The sequence below is a fragment of the Daphnia pulex genome, chromosome 1, assembly GCF_021134715.1.
Source record: "Daphnia pulex isolate KAP4 chromosome 1, ASM2113471v1".
Taxonomy (NCBI): Eukaryota; Metazoa; Arthropoda; class Branchiopoda; order Diplostraca; family Daphniidae; genus Daphnia; species Daphnia pulex.
The window spans coordinates 7776908-7793522 of record NC_060017.1 but is presented as its reverse complement, the minus strand read 5'-3'; the positions used below and the strand labels follow the sequence as shown (position 1 = coordinate 7793522).

Here is a 16615-nt window from a genome sequence, read left to right as displayed (position 1 = left end):
CATTTCGAAATTTTTGTTGTTGTCACTCTGTCTCGGTCTAAACTCCAAGTTTTTCTTAACAAACAAATGCGAGACTGTGAGTGACGCCTGTGATAAGTGTGTGGATAATTGTAGACTCGCAAGTAAATAATTTCCAGGTCGAGGGTCTCATCTACTTTCGTCTCTAACATCTTCAAATAAGAAAAAGGTTTGGTTCAGAGCACGTATTGATAATCAGTGTTGCTATCGAAACAAAAAATGATCAAGTGCGTCTTTCATTTGTTGATCCTTCTGAATTTCTTCGGTGGTAAGTGGTAAACAATCCGTTATGTTAGTAAATTTGAATGTATAGGTAATCCTTGTTTTGTTGATTACGTTACAGGGAGTTTGAGTTCAAGTTTGAGAATATCGATAAAACAGGTAATCTAAAACCTAATTAATTAGTGGTCACCTTTAAGGTGTACTCGTAAAATAAAAATTGTTATTTCATTTATTAACCAATTATTTTTGACCAGGAGAGAGAATTTGTTTGTCCCGGTCTAGAGACCGGTTTCTATCCCGAAGATGAAAATATTTGTTCCGCTACTTATTACACGTGTGTAAATGGCGTTGCTTACCCCCAGGTAATTATCCCATATGAATCATTATAGTAATCTTTTTCAAATTGTCGGCCTAGAATTTTTCTAAATTCCAATACATTCTATAAGTTTTGTTTTAATAGCAATGCCCTGGAATAACTGTTTTTGATCCTGTTAGCTCCACTTGTGTTGATTTCGAAGTTTCCTCTTGTTACGGTAAATTCCCCATGGAGGTACTACTGTACTAATATCGGCAACTAATGCGCAAATGCTTGGCGTCTTTTGTGTGTCTTAGTGCCTTCGTTCACATGTCCGTCTGCCGAAGGATTCTTTCCAGTACCCGCAACCTGTGGAAGTGATTATTTCATCTGTGTCGGAGGAAATCCTTCATCCGCGGTAGGACGTTCTTACCCTCACTAGACGTGATAAACTGTTAATGGATATAATATTTGAATTCTCATCCATGACACCAGACATGCCCATTTGAAGCAATATTCGATCCTGTCACTTTTGCCTGCGTACCTCCCGAGCAAGCATCATGCAGTAATTTTTAAATTATATCTTTTCATCGTACAGACATCACATAGCTAATTTCTACCGCGTTTTCCACCAGACCAGCCGTTCACTTGCCCGTCTTCAGATGGACTTTTCCCGTATCCTGGTAAATCTTTAAGATTAATTATGAAATCATTAAAATGATTAAAGAAATCTTGACTAATAAGTAATAACATCATTTTAAAGGCGCTTGTTCCGCAATGTATTATAATTGCACTGGAAGTCAAAGCGCTGTACAGGTAAGATAATATTCTAACACAAAGTCGGCCTTATTGCACCTGCAAATTGAAAGAAATTTACGTTTTCGACATTGTGTCATTAATAGTATTGTCCTGGCGGCTATTATTTTGATCCAGAAGTTTTGAGCTGCGTGTTGATTGAGGAAGCTAGTTGCGCACGTATGCTTTACATCCTATTATGTTTAAGGCTTCCTTTATAGATCCCTTTCCCCCTTTTCAGCTGGTGGTGTTACGACAACGTCAACGACAACTTTTAGCTCAATGACATCTTCAACGCCCACAACTTTAATACCTACCACACCGGAACCATTTGTATGTCCCGGTGACGGATATTACTCTACCGGTAATAAGTGAATTTTTTTTTTGTAAAAAGTTTTGTCTTTTAAAAGTAGAAAATGTTGATTCAATTTAAAACATGGCCGTCGTTATTTTCCATTTTTTAAAGGCGTATCTTGTACTGGCAATTTTTATAATTGCACCGGAGGACAATTCTACGTTGAGGTAAAATTAATTATCTACTTATCTTGAAAGCAGGTCTAACTGGTCTATTATATTTTAGCGTTGCAAATCTAGTTTATCGGCGGTTATAATTTAATTTACTTAGTTTTTTAAGTATTGTTTTATTTAGTTTATTTTTTAAAACTAGTCATTTTTATTGAATATTTTTTTTAAAGACAAATTCGATAAAAAAAACACTTTTGAGTCAATTTCGCAATTTGGCAAAACTGGATGATTTCCCAGATTGCAGACTACAATTTAGCAAACGACACATGGAATGATGGAAGTGATTAGTGATGAAGGAAAAACAGTTTGTGCCCTTCCCAACTAATATTTTACTATTTTATTGGCAGGTACGTTTGTCTTAATTGTAAACCTGAGTGTGAATTATTTTGTAGTTTAAAAAGCTGGCAGAGGCACTTGTTTTCTTGTCAGAGGCCAGGCTGATGCCACCATCATGGTATAGGAACAGTTCCTACATGCCACCATGGCCGAATTAAAAGAAAACTTGGAATAAATGTTAGTTTATAGGTTAAATTAGGTTCAGCTGATCTCAGAGTTTTCTTGTTTAGCATCCCTGTGCATGTTGAACAAGTCACTTAGTGGTTCTAGCTGGTGGAGTAAAACACCAGCAACCACATATATGGTTTTTTCTTCAATGCATTGAGTACTAGGAATTCATTTGCTTTATTTGTATTAAAACACGCAATTTGCAGCGCTATTATGTTTACCGTATACATCAGCTACTTAACAAAAGAATTATTTCTGACTCCGTAGTCCTGCCCTGGAGATATGGTTTTTGTTCCAGAATATTCAAGCTGCGTTTTGTTCTTGTACACCACCTGCGCTCGTACGGTTCTATAATAGTATATTGTTGACACCTTAATCTTCACTAAAGACTAACATGAACGCGTATTCTATTCTTTCATTCGATTAGCTGATGGATGGAATACCACCACAGCCTCGCCAACGCCGACTGTTTCTTCAGCTACTTTTACTTGTCCAATACCCAACGGAAATTTCCAAGTCCATGGGAATCGCTTGGCGTTTTGGAACTGTCGTAATGGGATCCCAGAACTTCAAGTACAAATTGATCCCTTCAACGCCATAGCAATAATTAGAATATCACTGATTTGATTGTTTTACAGAATTGCTCAAATGGCAAAGTTTTCCGTCCTAGCATTGGCACTTGCGTTTAACCGACGAGTCCGCAACTCTACATCCATAATCAAGAATACTTTGACAAGGACAAAAACAAATAGCGGATATAAATTTACTCCGAAATTACATTTTTTGTACGACTTAAAAAATTTAATAAATTTTTCTTCGCATGTTACATAAAATCTCTGGGGTCGAAGTGTACAATCGCAATAATATTCGAATTTTCATTTGGGGGTCAGTGAAGATTGACAACGACATTTGTGATAAGGTGTTTCGAGTCCAAATTAGATTCCATCAAACAAACAAATATTGAACGACTTTTGTGATAAGTAAGCGTAATCAGTTTCGAATTTGTAGACACAACATTTAAAATGTTTGTATAATCACACTGTTGTTGCTGGCTTCGTCAAGCGAGTTTTTGAGTTCTAGACTAAACAAAGCGGCTTTCAATTAATTTTGACAGCTCAAAATGACGAAGTGCGTGATACTTGCATTTCTCCTTCTTAATGTTTGCGCAGGTACCGTAGAAGAAGAAACTTTTGAAATAAAACTAGGCTGACTTTGTGACGGGCACGATTGTTTGTATTTGTAAAAAAATTTTTGTAATTGCAGGAATTTTTGGTGCAAATCTGAAAATATCGACAAAACAGGTATGAAGAGAAAGACTATTACGTATTCCTACAAACTTATAACTGGGCTCTGTATGTACATTCTTTCTCGTGATATTCTAAGCGGATTTTATGTTCTTCACCCTACAGGATTGCAGTTTACCGGCAGTTTTTGATCCATCCGCTAATTTGGATACAATTAGTTTGAGAATACCAACAAAACAGGTACTAAGAGAAAACGAAAATTAATGTCAAAACATTATTTCGTTCAAACTTTTTTCAAATTTGACTTTGTCGCAATGAGCTTCATGAACATTATCGGCGATTGGGTGGGTCAAAAATCGCCTGTTTTGTTAAAGACTTTTTGTTATAGTAATCACATTTTTTTTTTAAATTATGTTTCCTATTAAACCACTACAGGAACGTGAAGGTGAATTTGTGTGTCCAAACGCGGAGACTGATTTTTATCCTGCAGATCCCTTCTGCAGTGGGTCCTATTATACTTGCGCAAACTCAATCGCATATCCTCAGGTCACACAATAACTATGGTTACAAATAACTGTCAAATTTAATCATTATAATAAATTTTTTTGTTTTTGTTTTTGTTTTGCAGAACTGTCCTGGTACGCCTGGTGTTACTGCTTTTGATCCTGAAACCAAAACTTGTGTACCAATCGAATGTGCCTTTTGCTACTTCACCTGTCCGGAACCTTCCGGGTTCTTTGCGGTTCCCGGTACCTGGTACATTATAAATTTCAATTATTTTAAAAATGTTATTCATTTTGATCTTTTTTAATTGTGTTCAGCGGCGATGATTATTATACCTGTGTTGCAAATCAATCGGCCCCCACGGTAAGATCAATTTATCAACCGACTTATGAAATACTTATAAATGTACTTGACATTATGGCTCGTCGTAAAATGAATTGCAGAAATGTCCTTCGGGTGCAGTATTTGATCCTGTAAACCTAGATTGCGAACCAGCCGAAGAGGCTTCATGCCGTAATTTTTTAAAATAATTTTACGCCACATTTGTCAACGACAAAACAAAATTTTTTTTTTGCCGCATTTTTCTTTAGACCAGCCGTTCACTTGTCCGACTTCAGATGGGGTTTTCCCCTACCCTGGTAAAAACTTTTTTTACCTTATAATTCAACTTTAAGAAAGTGGGGATTTAACTGAAGGAATTGTTCTATCCCTTTTGTCTTAAAGAGGTGTGTTCTACTTTTTATTACCAATGCACCGGCGGCCAAAGTACAGTACAGGTACATTGTTTACATGAATGTTAGAGCACGTGTTCACCTTAAGTATTGGATTAATTAAAATTTACTTTTCGGACCTACAGTACTGTCCTGGAGGTACAATTTTCGATCCGGAAACTTTGGAATGTGTATTGAATGAAAACGCTCCTTGTTCACGTAAGGTTAATTTTTGCAAAATTACTTAGCGGCTCTTTCTTGATAATCAAATGTACTTTCCCGTCAGCTGGAGAAACACCAATGACAACAACAACCCCCATAACTTCAACGACAACCCCCATATCTTCAACTCCGACTACACCTGAAGGTCCGTTCGTGTGTCCCGCCCAGGGCAACTATCCTTACCCAGGGAACTGCTCGCTTTACTACATCTGCACAGCTGCTGGTGTTGATCCTTTAACTGTTGTAAGCAACTTTTAAGCAACTTTAATTGATGTATATACTTCTGTCAGATTTTGCTATTAAACATTTCTTTCTTTTTTGCATCAGCCGTGCCCTTCTGGACTGGTTTACAATCCGGACACAACCTTCTGTGATAATCCGGAGAATGTACCCGAGTGCGCCGTCACAGATTTATATTATGAACTAGTAAGATATTGATTTAAAAGACTAACAATTGCAATTGACATCCGGGTGTATTGTATGCACAGGTGGATGAAAACTTTAGTGATGATGATCTCTCAAAGGATAAGAAAGATTATTCGGTCAATAAGGGATTCAGCTGCCCAAGCGATGATGGCTACTTCCCCAACAAATTCGTAAGGTCACACTATTTTGCGTGTGTAGGTGGTTTTCCGTACCCTATGGTAAGCTATAAAGAAAAATTGAAGTAGAATTTGTTTTATTGTAGCATAATTATATTATATTTATTCATTAAAGGTATGCCCAGGAGTAACGGTTTTTGACCCTATAAAATTGTCGTGTGCAACTATGGGATAAAAAAGGGTAAATCATTTAAACAATTGTACAAAGTATTTTACTCAAGCAATTCGGATGATGTCCACGTCAAGTATACACTAAACTCTCTTATTTTCCAGTGCATTTAAATGAGAACGAGACATATGACTAGCCAATGAACGGAACTCAGCATTTGACCAGATTGAAAACAGGAAATAGGATGATACTAAAATTTTTTTCTCTTGTATAATTCAATACAAAAATCTGATGTTAACAGCAAACCGAGACATCCAGTTATTTTCTCGCTTCGTCATGTGTAACTGGCGAATGGACGCGTAAGTATTTTTTATGGTTTCAAAAGTGGTAAAAGTAAGACAAGTAACTATAGACTATATTATCACTATTTTCTCGACACCATGTATCACCTAGGCGTTTACATTTCAGCCTGAGATGAGCTATCTAGTATCTAGTACTGTTTATCATTATCATAACAGATCGGATTTATTGATTGAATCAACCTTTTCGAAGCATATGTCTCGCGTTTGTTATTGTAGCACTTGTTTAAAAATTTATTCTCAATTCCTTCGATGATAGTATGATATCATAGAGATAGATAGTCACCATAATAAAAAATGGTGCATACATTTACTACACTGGAGATATTCATCCTAGCGACGGAATTTCCTTTATGACGACAGCTGTTAGTACGACCTATCCGGTTACCTGTCTTGCATCTTTTTTATTGCTCAAAATCATTATCTAGTAAAAAATGTCTTGCATCAGTGTGATAAGTCTTGCCATGCATTCAGTTAACAAATGAATAAACACTAGTAATCTAGCTACTGGGCTGACAATGATTGCGTGATCCATAAAATCTTAACGCCATAGCAGAAACGATCCGTTATCGATCACCTGATCATCACTCCAAACAAATATCAGAAATTTTCATCAGTATTTCACTATAGTTTGGTTAATCAAACGACGAAAGATGACGAAGGAAATTCTGGCTCCTCTTCTTGTGTTGCTTTTCTCGTTTCTATGTAAGTCTTTGAGTGTTGTTGTGTCTAAACTGACTTTTTGTTGATTTGCATATCTAAATAATTTTTTCTGTGACACACGCAGGTTTTGGTCAATGCTTTGAACGTTCACCTTTAAAGACATTACAGGTATGATCCATTACATATAACTGTTTCCTTGAACCAGTAAAAGTATATTTACCTTAACCGTAACCGCAGGATCGTGCGGATTTCGTATGTCCTCCGGGAGAAGAGGGATTCTTTTTTGTTGAACCCTGTACTCAGTTTTACTACTATTGCACAGCAGCTGGTGGACAATACCAACTTGTGAGATATTACCGAATAATGCCTATTACAATTATTAGAAATTCTAGTACCAACGACTTTCCTTACTTTTGCAGGAATGTCCTGCTGGTACCGTTTTCGATCCTTATCAACCAACAGGTCCATCTTGTGTCAGTCCAGAAGATGGTGTTTGTGAAGGTTCAAACTAATTTATTTTCCGAAGATGCATCTGAAAATCCAAAAATATTTAATTGAAAAATCATCAATTAAAAAATGTTATATTTGTTTAAAACTTCTTTTCAGATCCAGCGGCAACGACTACAGAACCAACTGACACGACGACGACGACTTCAACAACAACAATGACAACGGAACTGACCACGGAACTGACAACCGAACCACCCACATCGACCACGGATCCTACTACCATCACCACCGAATCTACGACGATAACAAGTGATGAACCGACAACTACTGAAACGACCAAAACTACAGTTACATTTACACCAACACCATCGATTTCAACTACAACCAGAACACCCAATACTTGCGGAAATTCCTCTACAACCAACAGCTTTACTTGCCCTGATGGGGACAGTGGACAATATCCTTATGACGACTGCTCATCTCTGTATTGGCAGTGTTCAAACGGAATGGCCTATCTTACCGTAATAATAATTTCACATTGAACACACTATTTATTTTACAAATAACCTTTTATAATTTCCTGTTTGGTTTGCGTTTATCTTGTGCGTTTCTAGTGTTGTCCAGCAAATCTGGTTTATAACCCGGCACTTAATGTCTGTGACTATTATTATAATGTCGATGGTTGTAATCCCATCAAAAGTGATACCGGAAATCAAAAGCAGGTAAACTAATAGAAATTGTGTATAATATTTATCCAATTTGGTGGATTATAACATAAATTTCTCTCATTTCAGCCTGAAAATAAAAACAAAATGGAATCAAGACAGCGCAACCTATCGTCTAAAAGCACATAACTGAGTTACCGCATCTCTTACGCATTTAACTGTTGCTTTTTGTGTGTAACGAACTAACGATAAGTTGCGCAAAGGACATTTTCTATGTACTATAAATGTCCTTACGGTAATACGAGAAGATTTTAAAATAAAGGCAGTAACCCAGTTAACCTCGCTCGTGAAAATCTAATTTTTAGTAAGACTTGCTAATGTTAGAAAACTATTATGTGGCCATTTTTTAAGGGAGAATAATCGATTTGAAACAAAAGGACACTTATTTTATTAGGCACCACCGCACCATCAGACGACCAGATCAGTTTTAAAGAGCAGACGTCGAACGATGGTTCATATTTATTTTTGTGATAACAATCAAAGTGGAATGAAGCATTACATAAGTTTGGAACGGCGATATCACAAAGTTTTGAAATAAGGATTTATACGGCCACTAATTGACATTCGCATGAATTGTTAGATAGCTCTTGTTACGGAAAGGCGTACACACATTTCGCTGTCAACTCTACACCTAAGAATGAAGGAGACCATTCTTGTTGCGCTGTTGTTGCAAGGTAGCGTTTTCAAATTTGTGCAATATCTCATTTAAAGTTTTGATTCACTGAGTAAAGCTGCTCTTTTCCCTTGTACTTGTTATATCCCAGTCTCGTTTACTAGATCAGAAGTTGCACTGAATCAAAAACTCCACAATCACAAGGTAAAAAAAAACTTTTAATTCCATCCTCAACAAAATATCATCATTTTTGTGCATATCATATTGACTATGAAATTTTACTTTCTTATGAACGGACAGGAAATGTTTGAAAATTTTGTCTGCCCAGAGCCAAACGGAGTTTTCCCGAGTGAAACGTGCTCCGACTATTATCTTTGTGTCGAAGGTGTTCCATACGTCCAGGTAGGCTTTATAAGACATGCAAATAAATTCTTTCGTTGCCTAAATTGTATTAGGCTACAATGCTACATCTATTTTATCCTCACCCCTACAGCATTGCCCAGGGGACTCGATCTTTGACCCCCAGACACAAGTATGTCTTCCTCCGGGAGCCAATTCCTGCCAAGGTGCGTTGAAAATCGGCTATTTGGCTCGATAAAATAATTTGTGTCGGATAATCCCGATAATTCAATTTCTTAGGGGTAACGACTACATCCACAACAACAACAACAACTCAGTCGTCTACCTACACATCTTCCTCAACAACTTCATCCACTATCACTACACCGGCTGTCTTCACGTGCCCAAGTTCTAGTGGATTCTATCCCGTTCCTGAAAGCCCCTGCAGCAATTTGTACTACACTTGCATTAGTGGTGTTCCATATTTGTCGGTGAGCTTTTTCCCTTTTAAAGAGACGGAGAGAAATTATTGGAATTTAAAACACAAATGTGTGTTATTATATATATCACAGGAATTAACCATTTTCTTAATTGTTACATTATTTTAGACCTGCCCTGGTGGTTCGATTTTTGATCCTGTGGCTTTGATATGCGTATCGCCAGAGTCTGCCTCATGTTGTAAGTATGGATGGACACCACTTTTTCATTCTCAGTCCAGCATTGAATCTAAAATTGTATTTACCTTTTCAGCACCAACATTTCAATGTCCATCGGATAGCGGTTCTTTCCCCATTGCAGGTGCTGTAAAGATTAGCGTAAAGTTCAAACAGTCACACACAACCTAACATTTGAATCTTTTTATGTATCAAATATAGGAGCATGTAGTAATAAGTTCTACACATGCGTATCTGGAAAATCTTATGAGCAGGTATGAAAATGGGCATTATATGTTTGTATCACAAGGTCAACAATGATTAACTCTTACTATTTTCTGGATGCTTTGATGATTTAAATCAAATCTGGATAATGCAGAACTGCAATGAAAATTACGTATTTGATACGATTCGGTTGAAGTGCGTTCCTTCAGCAGAAGCATCTTGTTAACCTACACGCGGCGCATGAATTATGACATTTTTGCTTCATTTGCATGTTTCATTCCAAAATTTATCTAGGGCAGAATGCTGTAAAAATTAATCTTGCTGGCCTATACGTACAGCATTTTCGTCACTGAAATACAGTACAATGGAGAAATAACATATTGTTTGCTTGGGAAATTAAGTTGTAACATGGCGACTGAACATAAAAAAATCATTAAGTTTTATTGGATCAAGTATTTGCAGATTTCAAAGCAGGATAATTGTGTTTGTATGTATGCCGTTCATATCAGGTTCTTTCCCACATTGACGTTCGTCTATTGGTGATAACCATCTCTGATATAGAATGAACTTTACAGATATGTATTTGAGAGTGGAGGGTTTGTATATCGATACCTTATCAACTAATGTCTGTGTCCCATAAGAACTTCATGTCGCACAAGTTGTCAGTTCGTTTTACCAATAACTTCTCTACAAGCAACATGCTGGAAACACGCGCAATACTATTACCAATTTTGTTGGCGTTCAGTCTTTTCCAAGGTAAAGTTGTTAACATTTTCTTCAAGGTCTTATCTGCAGCACCATACTGACTTAACCAGTGAATTTTACATTTTCTCCAGTAGGAAGTAGCACTGTGGAACATGATTTAAGACAGAAATTATTACCTAAGGCGGCGTTCAGGCTCCAGGCAAGTAATCAAATATTCAAGCAACAGCATAACTGCATAGTAGATAAAAGCAAAATATTTGACCTCTTTTAATAATTTTTATCGTTTATTTACTAGCAGCGCGCTGACTTTGTTTGCCCTGGAAGCGATGGCTTCTATGGAATCCCCGGGTAAAATGAATGATTATTTGTATTCTTTTAATTGTATTAACCTATGTAATTTCATTTGCTCTCTCTCTTCCTGATATTTGGCAATCAGTGAATGTTCAGGTAAATACGACGATGCCATCCAACCATATTTCAATGCGCATTTTATTTAAAATACGCAAGTTTCTAAATTTTAGGTACGTACTACGCTTGTGTTGGAGGGACACCAATTCAGCAGGTATGAAAAATTACTCACGCTGTTACACTGTTGTAGAATACTTCTTAACGTATATTTTTAATGAACTAGGAATGTCCAGCGAATGAGGTGTTTGACCCTGAGATAAAACACTGTGTTCCGTTAGCAGAAGCCTCTTGTAATAATGGTAAATTGAATCTTTCTGAAGTCAAATAGAAGCCAAAATCTGATCAAGATTGGCTTCGAGTTTTATTGATCACATCTTTATTGATTGCAGGTCAGACTACTGCCAGCACGACAACTGCTTCTACCACTACTTCAAGGACCACGACTTTAAGTACCACACCCCCACCCACCTACGACACTACGACAACATCCACCACCACAACTCCTTCTGGCGAATTTACTTGCCCAGCGCCCGATGGATTTTTCCCTATTCCTGGGTGAAAATGAAGCATGAATTACATTTTATTAAAAACAGTGTTGTTTATTGATTTGTTTAAAATTTGATTATCTAGGACATGCGACAGTCCATACTATATCTGTGTTGGTGGGGTTCCAACTCTGACTGTAAGTTCCTATTCGAGCCAATATTTCTACAAATGTCTAATTACGCTATCTTTTAGGCTTGTCCCGGTGAAACCATTTTCGATCCACAGACAAACACCTGTGTAGCACCCGAGGATGCATCTTGCTGTAACTTGACAGTTTAATTTTATCACGTAAATGAATTTTGAACTATCGTAATTTTTTATTTTTTAGCTGAAACATTCACCTGTCCTACATCGGAAGGCTTCTACCCAATCCCAGGTAAACCAACTGAATTTGAGATTGTTTGAAGCGCATCGATATTTTTCGAGTATGTCCAAGCATTTAAACAAATTTATTCCATCATAGGAACATGTGGGTCAGATTTCTACGTGTGTGTATCAGGATCTCCCTCCATTTCGGTAATTTACTTGACTCATTTTTATCTCACTATTTTTATTTATTTTATTTAATAATTTTCATGATAATGCTGCTGTGGTTTTTTTTTTAAATTTTTTTTACGTATATTAATCAATTTACGTCCCCTTCACAGACATGCCCAAACGGAAATATATTTGATCCCGAAACTCTCATCTGTACATCACCTGATCAAGCTACCTGTTGTAAGTATAAATATTTGCTTCAAATTCAGAAAAGATGATTAGTTTTTTGTATTTACTTCATTTAGCGAATCCTTTCGTGAAGGAATCAAAGTAATAAGGTCTTCCACTTGCTGTATACAATTTAAAAGGTTTGTGTTCAGTTTCATATTCTAAAAAAATCAAAATCCATTTACTTTATTTCATCAACAGTTTGAACTGACATCAAATCAAATCTGCTATGTGCAAACCCAGAAACAGCGGTTAATAGCACAATAATCCGTGTTAACGCTAGTATGTGTAGCATCCTTTCACGCAAAAAAAATATTGATTAAATAAACACGCTGACATTAAATATCATGAATTATTCTTGAATTCTGATAAGCTTTTACAAAATAGGATATTCAATATAAAACTGATTAAAACTGCCTAGATCGAATACTGCACGTTTTATAGGCAACTCGATGCGAGTTAAACCTTCCTTAAATAAATAAGTGGTTTTAAAGCATGATTTAATGAGATTTAAAAAGCGGAATCCGTTACTACACGGATGACGCAAACGGTCAATAGCAAACGTAAAATTCCTAGTTTCGTAAATTGGTTGCAACCTTACCTTTCGACAAACAACAGTGCAGTGTATGTGTTTCATAAAACGAATGGATTTGAAAATGTCAAAGATATTTCAGCGTAAATTGAAAAAAAAAGTAGAAGTAAGAACGCTTAAAATTCTATTTCGCTTAGACCCGGATATATACTTAGGGATTTATCTATCAAGCAAGCCGTAAAAGGTCAGAGGGGACTGTCATATATGTAGCGATATGTACTAAAAATTTTTTATTTTAATCAACAACTTCAAAATAAAATAATTCTGTGTGCACTGGAGACACATCCGGTTGTGCTCAAATTTTTCCTTTGAAGTATTTGCTTCTTCGGTGTTCGTCGGATGTTGGTGCCACGACTAACAAATCCAGGTTAATCGGTACAAGATAAGATGCAACTAATATGGTACATTTGTGGTTTCCTCACTATGGATAATACAAGAAAAGAAAATGACGTGATGGACGCGATCTAGGATTGGGGGAAATTGAAAAACCCGCGCAACCGCATTCTTAAACTAATCTTCACTTAAGTCATTTCGTTTCATATTAACTATCGAGTATCGACCTATCGTTATAGATCACAATTCACAAGCTTGCCTGCTCGCGTCACAAAGAAAGTCAAGCAACAAGATATAAATTGGCTTTACATAGCGGCTTCCAGATATTTTCTTTCAAATTCACCGAGGAATTTTATAGGCAATACACAACGCGCACATTATTCAGCATAATCTTTTATTTCCATTTGCATGAAGTCGATGAAGTCATGAAGTTTAGCAGACGACGCTTATTGACTTAATCACTGACGGGAGTCACGCCTCAAAGTTCAGTTTTCATGCATCTTGTGATCTCTTATCTTATGTCAGTATCTCTTGGCTTCTTTTGTTTGCCCAATGATTATTCAATCTCTTGTTTTTTAATTTTTCTTTTTCATCATTTTCTCTTTGTCGTATAGCTAGATCGCTCGAGAAAAATGGAAAAAAATACCCTGTTTTTGACTAACGTGATCAGAGATCACGAGATCATCAGCAAGCCGTGGATTCGATATTTGTTTCTCTTCAAAGCACTAGTTCTAGAATTGACTGACGTCCTACAGAATGGTGATTGCAAAATTACTTGACATGTATATATCATACAATTGATGAGCCCGGATAACAATTATGCCCAGGGAGATAGCAATAAAGAGATTTCAAGAGAGATTTGGAAAGGTATTCAGTCATAATATACTTGTTTGGAGCTAGATTTCTGTAGTCCTTATGACATATAATTTGGAAAATTTTCAATATTTTGATTTGATTACTAAAGATGTTAAGATCCCCCATTGTGCTAATCGTACTACTTGCCTGCATTCAAGGTATACAATCTAAAGTACTATGATTAATGTTGATTCCTGATTAAATTTCAATTTATCCTGGGTAGCATGCATTGCAAATGAAGAATGGAAGCAGCTTCATCGAAAGGTAAATTGAAACATCTTTTACTTGCGTCAATCAAAATCAAAAGGGTTGAACAAAAATTTAAAGTTATTGGGGGGTTAAATAAAAACAAAGGAAAGGCAGGTAAAAATAGCAATATTAGGTTTAAACAAAGGTCATTTTAAAAGACATGTTTCAAAGAAAAAAAGAATACTTGTTGGGCAAAACTTGTGTGTCCAACCTTAAAGAAATTTCCCTCCATTTTTTTGTTTGTTTTGTCAAATTATTCAGCAGCCACAAGGGCAGCACAGCGTCGTAAACGCAGCAGCAGCAGCAAGAGACATTAATCTGGGTGAAAGTGATTTCCAGTGCCCGACTGGCTACGTTGTCTACCCTGATACTCAATGCAACCGATATTATACTTGCTATGGAGGCCAGCCAACCTATTTAATGCAGTGCGAAGCAGATTTGCTCTTCGATCTGACTTACTACGGTTGCAACTGGAAAGAACAGGTTGACTGTGGTGATCGTGTTCCTCCTGGACAAGGTAAAGTTTCCACACAAGTGTCTTTTGTAATAATGCAGAAAGAAGTATTTTATTTGCTTCTATTAAATATTATCTAATTCAGTGACGACAACTACTCAAACACCAATTGGAAATTTTACCTGCCCGGAAGCGAATGGGTTTTTTGCAGCTTATCCTGATTATTGCGACCCCAACTACTTTGAATGCCTTGATTGGGTTCCCTATCCTGCCGTAATCACGTTGATTCTTTATCCACCTCGAGTAATCTCTATTTAATACATAAATCCTTAAATCTATACCGTTCGCCCATAGAAATGTCCAGCAAACGGCGTTTTTGATCCGATTTCAAAAGTCTGCGTCTCGCCTGATTCACCGGCTTGCACAAAATACAGTAAGTCTCAATTTAATCTCTGTGACATTACAGTGATCACAGACTGTTAAGCAAAAGTTTATTTCACAACTTTAAAATTTCCATTTCACAAGCAACCACCCCCTCAACTACCACCCCTCCGATTACCACTACGACAGCGGCCTTTCAGTGTCCAGCCGAAGACGGTTTTTATCCAATAAGCGGTAATTTGCAATTTCCAAAAATTCACCTTTAATTGAATAATTTGTTAAATTTCAAAAATTTTACAGAAACCACCTGCAGTAGTAACTACTATGCATGCCTCGATGGAAATGCATACCTTGAAGTAATACTAAATTATGATTTTGCGAATTGTGCAGTTTTATCATTGACAAGTTATTTTTTTAAATTCGTCGGTTAGACTTGTCGGGGCTACAGCGTGTTCGACCCAATTGAAAAGATTTGCACCACTAATAGTTCCTTTTGTGGTAAGTATAGCGACTACTGAATTTTTTAATCTACTTTGTGACTGGCTTAAGTATCCGAGACATTGAATAGGTGTGATTACGTCACCTACGGCTTCACTCACGTCAACCACGTCAGCTGCAACACCGACAACCACCAAGCCTTCCGGAACGTCCGCTCCATTCACCTGTCCATCGCCAAATGGAAATTTTGCCGATCCCAACTCCTGCAACCAATACTACCAATGTTCCAACTCTAATCCTAATCTATTTGTAAATGTTCAACGTCGTAGTGTTGAAACACGTCGTCATATGTAACGCTTTGTTCTTTTTTCAGGTTTGTCCGGCAGGCCTTGTTTTCAATCCTGCAATTGGAACATGCGATTGGCCTTACAACGTTCCAGGCTGTGAAGGAGGTTCATCAGATCAGGTTAGTCATCGTCAATTACCGGAACTTTTCACTTTGTACATATTTTCCGTATCAGTTCTATAGTTAATTGTGAAATGCTTTGCACTACACTCAAGGATATGCGCTTTATATTGCTTAACATATTGTTTGTATTTCGGCTGGCATGCATGTCAAGTGTCAACGCAGTCATGTCAGAGCCTATAATCCTTTTGTGCGCAATCTAAACGTAACCGACTCCCCGTTTTTTAAATGCCACCGAGTCCGAAAAACATGCATTAACGACATACTTATCTCAATCACTCTGTGTAGGCCGGATCGCAACAAAGAAACAAGTTTGGTGGGGAAAACGCTCGCATTTCTGTTGACAAAGGCGCCAAGATTTAAAATAACGGATTTATTAGTTCGGGCCTTTCCGAAAAATGTAAGGATGACGAAACTAGAAATATGGCAACTTTTACATTATATGCCCTTCACCTAAAAATGTTTAACAACCCGGTTGTGAACATATGACAATTTAAGACTCAACTCCAGAATACAGTTTACATAGCAATAAACGCGGTCTGTTGTAAACGTGTCAGTTAAAAATCCACAGATGACACCAAGCACAAGGTCTTTCAAGTATCTCGAAACTTTCTCAGATAGGTTTAATCCTCAATGATTTCATAATCACGATAAATGACTGAAGAACTATCGTCAGAGAGAACCGTGTGTAACGATAAAGGTGGAT

General features: G+C 36.9%; 6 protein-coding genes across 13 annotated transcripts; all 6 read left to right on the top strand.

The window, feature by feature from the left end:
• Positions 1–62: 62 nt before the first annotated feature.
• LOC124193682 (chitin-binding domain protein cbd-1-like) lies at positions 63–3185 on the top strand. 2 transcript variants are annotated; one of them, XM_046587608.1, is made up of 14 exons: positions 63–286; positions 362–399; positions 495–602; positions 701–773; positions 853–953; positions 1031–1100; positions 1171–1218; positions 1299–1351; positions 1438–1510; positions 1572–1694; positions 1797–1852; positions 2627–2699; positions 2787–2932; positions 2998–3185. In XM_046587608.1, the coding sequence occupies exons 1-14, from the start codon at positions 238–240 to the stop codon at positions 3046–3048; spliced, it is 1062 nt and encodes a 353-aa protein (XP_046443564.1). In that variant the 5' UTR covers positions 63–237; the 3' UTR covers positions 3049–3185. The 2 variants fall into 2 exon arrangements, with proteins under 2 accessions (XP_046443564.1, XP_046443574.1); XM_046587618.1 differs by having other exon boundaries at positions 70–283.
• Positions 3186–3338: 153 nt separating this feature from the next.
• On the top strand, positions 3339–6055 carry LOC124193668 (chondroitin proteoglycan 2-like). Of its 2 annotated transcripts, XM_046587590.1 has the most exons (15): positions 3339–3528; positions 3623–3660; positions 3769–3843; positions 4039–4149; positions 4232–4359; positions 4425–4470; positions 4551–4620; positions 4698–4745; positions 4831–4883; positions 4964–5036; positions 5104–5282; positions 5367–5465; positions 5528–5683; positions 5757–5822; positions 5915–6055. In XM_046587590.1, the coding sequence occupies exons 1-14, from the start codon at positions 3480–3482 to the stop codon at positions 5814–5816; spliced, it is 1185 nt and encodes a 394-aa protein (XP_046443546.1). In that variant the 5' UTR covers positions 3339–3479; the 3' UTR covers positions 5817–5822; positions 5915–6055. The 2 variants fall into 2 exon arrangements, with proteins under 2 accessions (XP_046443546.1, XP_046443553.1); XM_046587597.1 differs by lacking the exons at positions 3339–3528; positions 3623–3660; positions 3769–3843 and adding an exon at positions 3903–3947.
• A 580-nt stretch (positions 6056–6635) lies between these two features.
• On the top strand, positions 6636–8225 carry LOC124193703 (chondroitin proteoglycan 1-like). The gene is made up of 7 exons (XM_046587670.1): positions 6636–6814; positions 6897–6940; positions 7010–7117; positions 7192–7273; positions 7379–7743; positions 7837–7944; positions 8017–8225. Exons 1-7 carry the CDS (start codon positions 6763–6765, stop codon positions 8074–8076), a joined length of 819 nt encoding a protein of 272 aa, XP_046443626.1. The 5' UTR covers positions 6636–6762; the 3' UTR covers positions 8077–8225.
• A 144-nt stretch (positions 8226–8369) lies between these two features.
• On the top strand, positions 8370–10153 carry LOC124193711 (protein obstructor-E-like). The gene is made up of 9 exons (XM_046587680.1): positions 8370–8621; positions 8712–8764; positions 8861–8962; positions 9054–9126; positions 9200–9390; positions 9508–9577; positions 9650–9697; positions 9775–9827; positions 9932–10153. Exons 1-9 carry the CDS (start codon positions 8585–8587, stop codon positions 10001–10003), a joined length of 699 nt encoding a protein of 232 aa, XP_046443636.1. The 5' UTR covers positions 8370–8584; the 3' UTR covers positions 10004–10153.
• A 132-nt stretch (positions 10154–10285) lies between these two features.
• On the top strand, positions 10286–12484 carry LOC124193694 (probable endochitinase). Of its 4 annotated transcripts, none has more exons than XM_046587646.1 (14): positions 10286–10533; positions 10617–10681; positions 10778–10830; positions 10919–10929; positions 11004–11044; positions 11114–11189; positions 11280–11445; positions 11521–11572; positions 11629–11698; positions 11765–11812; positions 11900–11952; positions 12084–12153; positions 12219–12281; positions 12343–12484. In XM_046587646.1, the coding sequence occupies exons 1-13, from the start codon at positions 10401–10403 to the stop codon at positions 12245–12247; spliced, it is 867 nt and encodes a 288-aa protein (XP_046443602.1). In that variant the 5' UTR covers positions 10286–10400; the 3' UTR covers positions 12248–12281; positions 12343–12484. The 4 variants fall into 4 exon arrangements, with proteins under 4 accessions (XP_046443602.1, XP_046443580.1, XP_046443612.1 ...); XM_046587624.1 differs by having other exon boundaries at positions 10614–10681; XM_046587656.1 differs by having other exon boundaries at positions 10288–10533; positions 10781–10830.
• Positions 12485–13558: 1074 nt separating this feature from the next.
• On the top strand, positions 13559–16458 carry LOC124192882 (chitin-binding domain protein cbd-1-like). Of its 3 annotated transcripts, none has more exons than XM_046586543.1 (13): positions 13559–13586; positions 13685–13933; positions 14031–14079; positions 14145–14185; positions 14432–14687; positions 14770–14897; positions 14979–15057; positions 15150–15239; positions 15306–15361; positions 15437–15503; positions 15574–15752; positions 15817–15909; positions 16198–16458. In XM_046586543.1, the coding sequence occupies exons 2-13, from the start codon at positions 13886–13888 to the stop codon at positions 16270–16272; spliced, it is 1161 nt and encodes a 386-aa protein (XP_046442499.1). In that variant the 5' UTR covers positions 13559–13586; positions 13685–13885; the 3' UTR covers positions 16273–16458. The 3 variants fall into 3 exon arrangements, with proteins under 3 accessions (XP_046442499.1, XP_046442412.1, XP_046442572.1); XM_046586456.1 differs by having other exon boundaries at positions 13566–13586; positions 13681–13933; XM_046586616.1 differs by lacking the exon at positions 13559–13586 and having other exon boundaries at positions 13681–13933; positions 14435–14687.
• The last annotated feature ends 157 nt before the right edge of the window (positions 16459–16615 follow it).

Coding starts and splice junctions, on each gene's coding strand:
- LOC124193682 (XM_046587608.1), top strand. CDS start 238: ATGATCAAGTGCGTCTTTCATTTGTTGATCCTTCTGAATTTCTTCGGT. Junction 954..1,030: donor GAGGAAATCCTTCATCCGCG/GTAGGACGTTCT, acceptor CCATGACACCAG/ACATGCCCATTTGAAGCAAT. Junction 2,700..2,786: donor CTTGTACACCACCTGCGCTC/GTACGGTTCTAT, acceptor TCATTCGATTAG/CTGATGGATGGAATACCACC.
- LOC124193668 (XM_046587590.1), top strand. CDS start 3,480: ATGACGAAGTGCGTGATACTTGCATTTCTCCTTCTTAATGTTTGCGCA. Junction 4,621..4,697: donor AGCCGAAGAGGCTTCATGCC/GTAATTTTTTAA, acceptor ATTTTTCTTTAG/ACCAGCCGTTCACTTGTCCG. Junction 5,037..5,103: donor TGAAAACGCTCCTTGTTCAC/GTAAGGTTAATT, acceptor CTTTCCCGTCAG/CTGGAGAAACACCAATGACA.
- LOC124193703 (XM_046587670.1), top strand. CDS start 6,763: ATGACGAAGGAAATTCTGGCTCCTCTTCTTGTGTTGCTTTTCTCGTTT. Junction 7,118..7,191: donor CTGGTGGACAATACCAACTT/GTGAGATATTAC, acceptor TTACTTTTGCAG/GAATGTCCTGCTGGTACCGT. Junction 7,274..7,378: donor AGAAGATGGTGTTTGTGAAG/GTTCAAACTAAT, acceptor ACTTCTTTTCAG/ATCCAGCGGCAACGACTACA.
- LOC124193711 (XM_046587680.1), top strand. CDS start 8,585: ATGAAGGAGACCATTCTTGTTGCGCTGTTGTTGCAAG. Junction 8,765..8,860: donor AAAAACTCCACAATCACAAG/GTAAAAAAAAAC, acceptor ATGAACGGACAG/GAAATGTTTGAAAATTTTGT. Junction 9,698..9,774: donor CGGTTCTTTCCCCATTGCAG/GTGCTGTAAAGA, acceptor TATCAAATATAG/GAGCATGTAGTAATAAGTTC.
- LOC124193694 (XM_046587624.1), top strand. CDS start 10,401: ATGTCTGTGTCCCATAAGAACTTCATGTCGCACAAGTTGTCAGTTCGT. Junction 11,446..11,520: donor GGATTTTTCCCTATTCCTGG/GTGAAAATGAAG, acceptor TTGATTATCTAG/GACATGCGACAGTCCATACT. Junction 11,813..11,899: donor AGGCTTCTACCCAATCCCAG/GTAAACCAACTG, acceptor ATTCCATCATAG/GAACATGTGGGTCAGATTTC.
- LOC124192882 (XM_046586543.1), top strand. CDS start 13,886: ATGCCCAGGGAGATAGCAATAAAGAGATTTCAAGAGAGATTTGGAAAG. Junction 14,186..14,431: donor GGAAGCAGCTTCATCGAAAG/GTAAATTGAAAC, acceptor CAAATTATTCAG/CAGCCACAAGGGCAGCACAG. Junction 15,240..15,305: donor CGGTTTTTATCCAATAAGCG/GTAATTTGCAAT, acceptor AAAATTTTACAG/AAACCACCTGCAGTAGTAAC.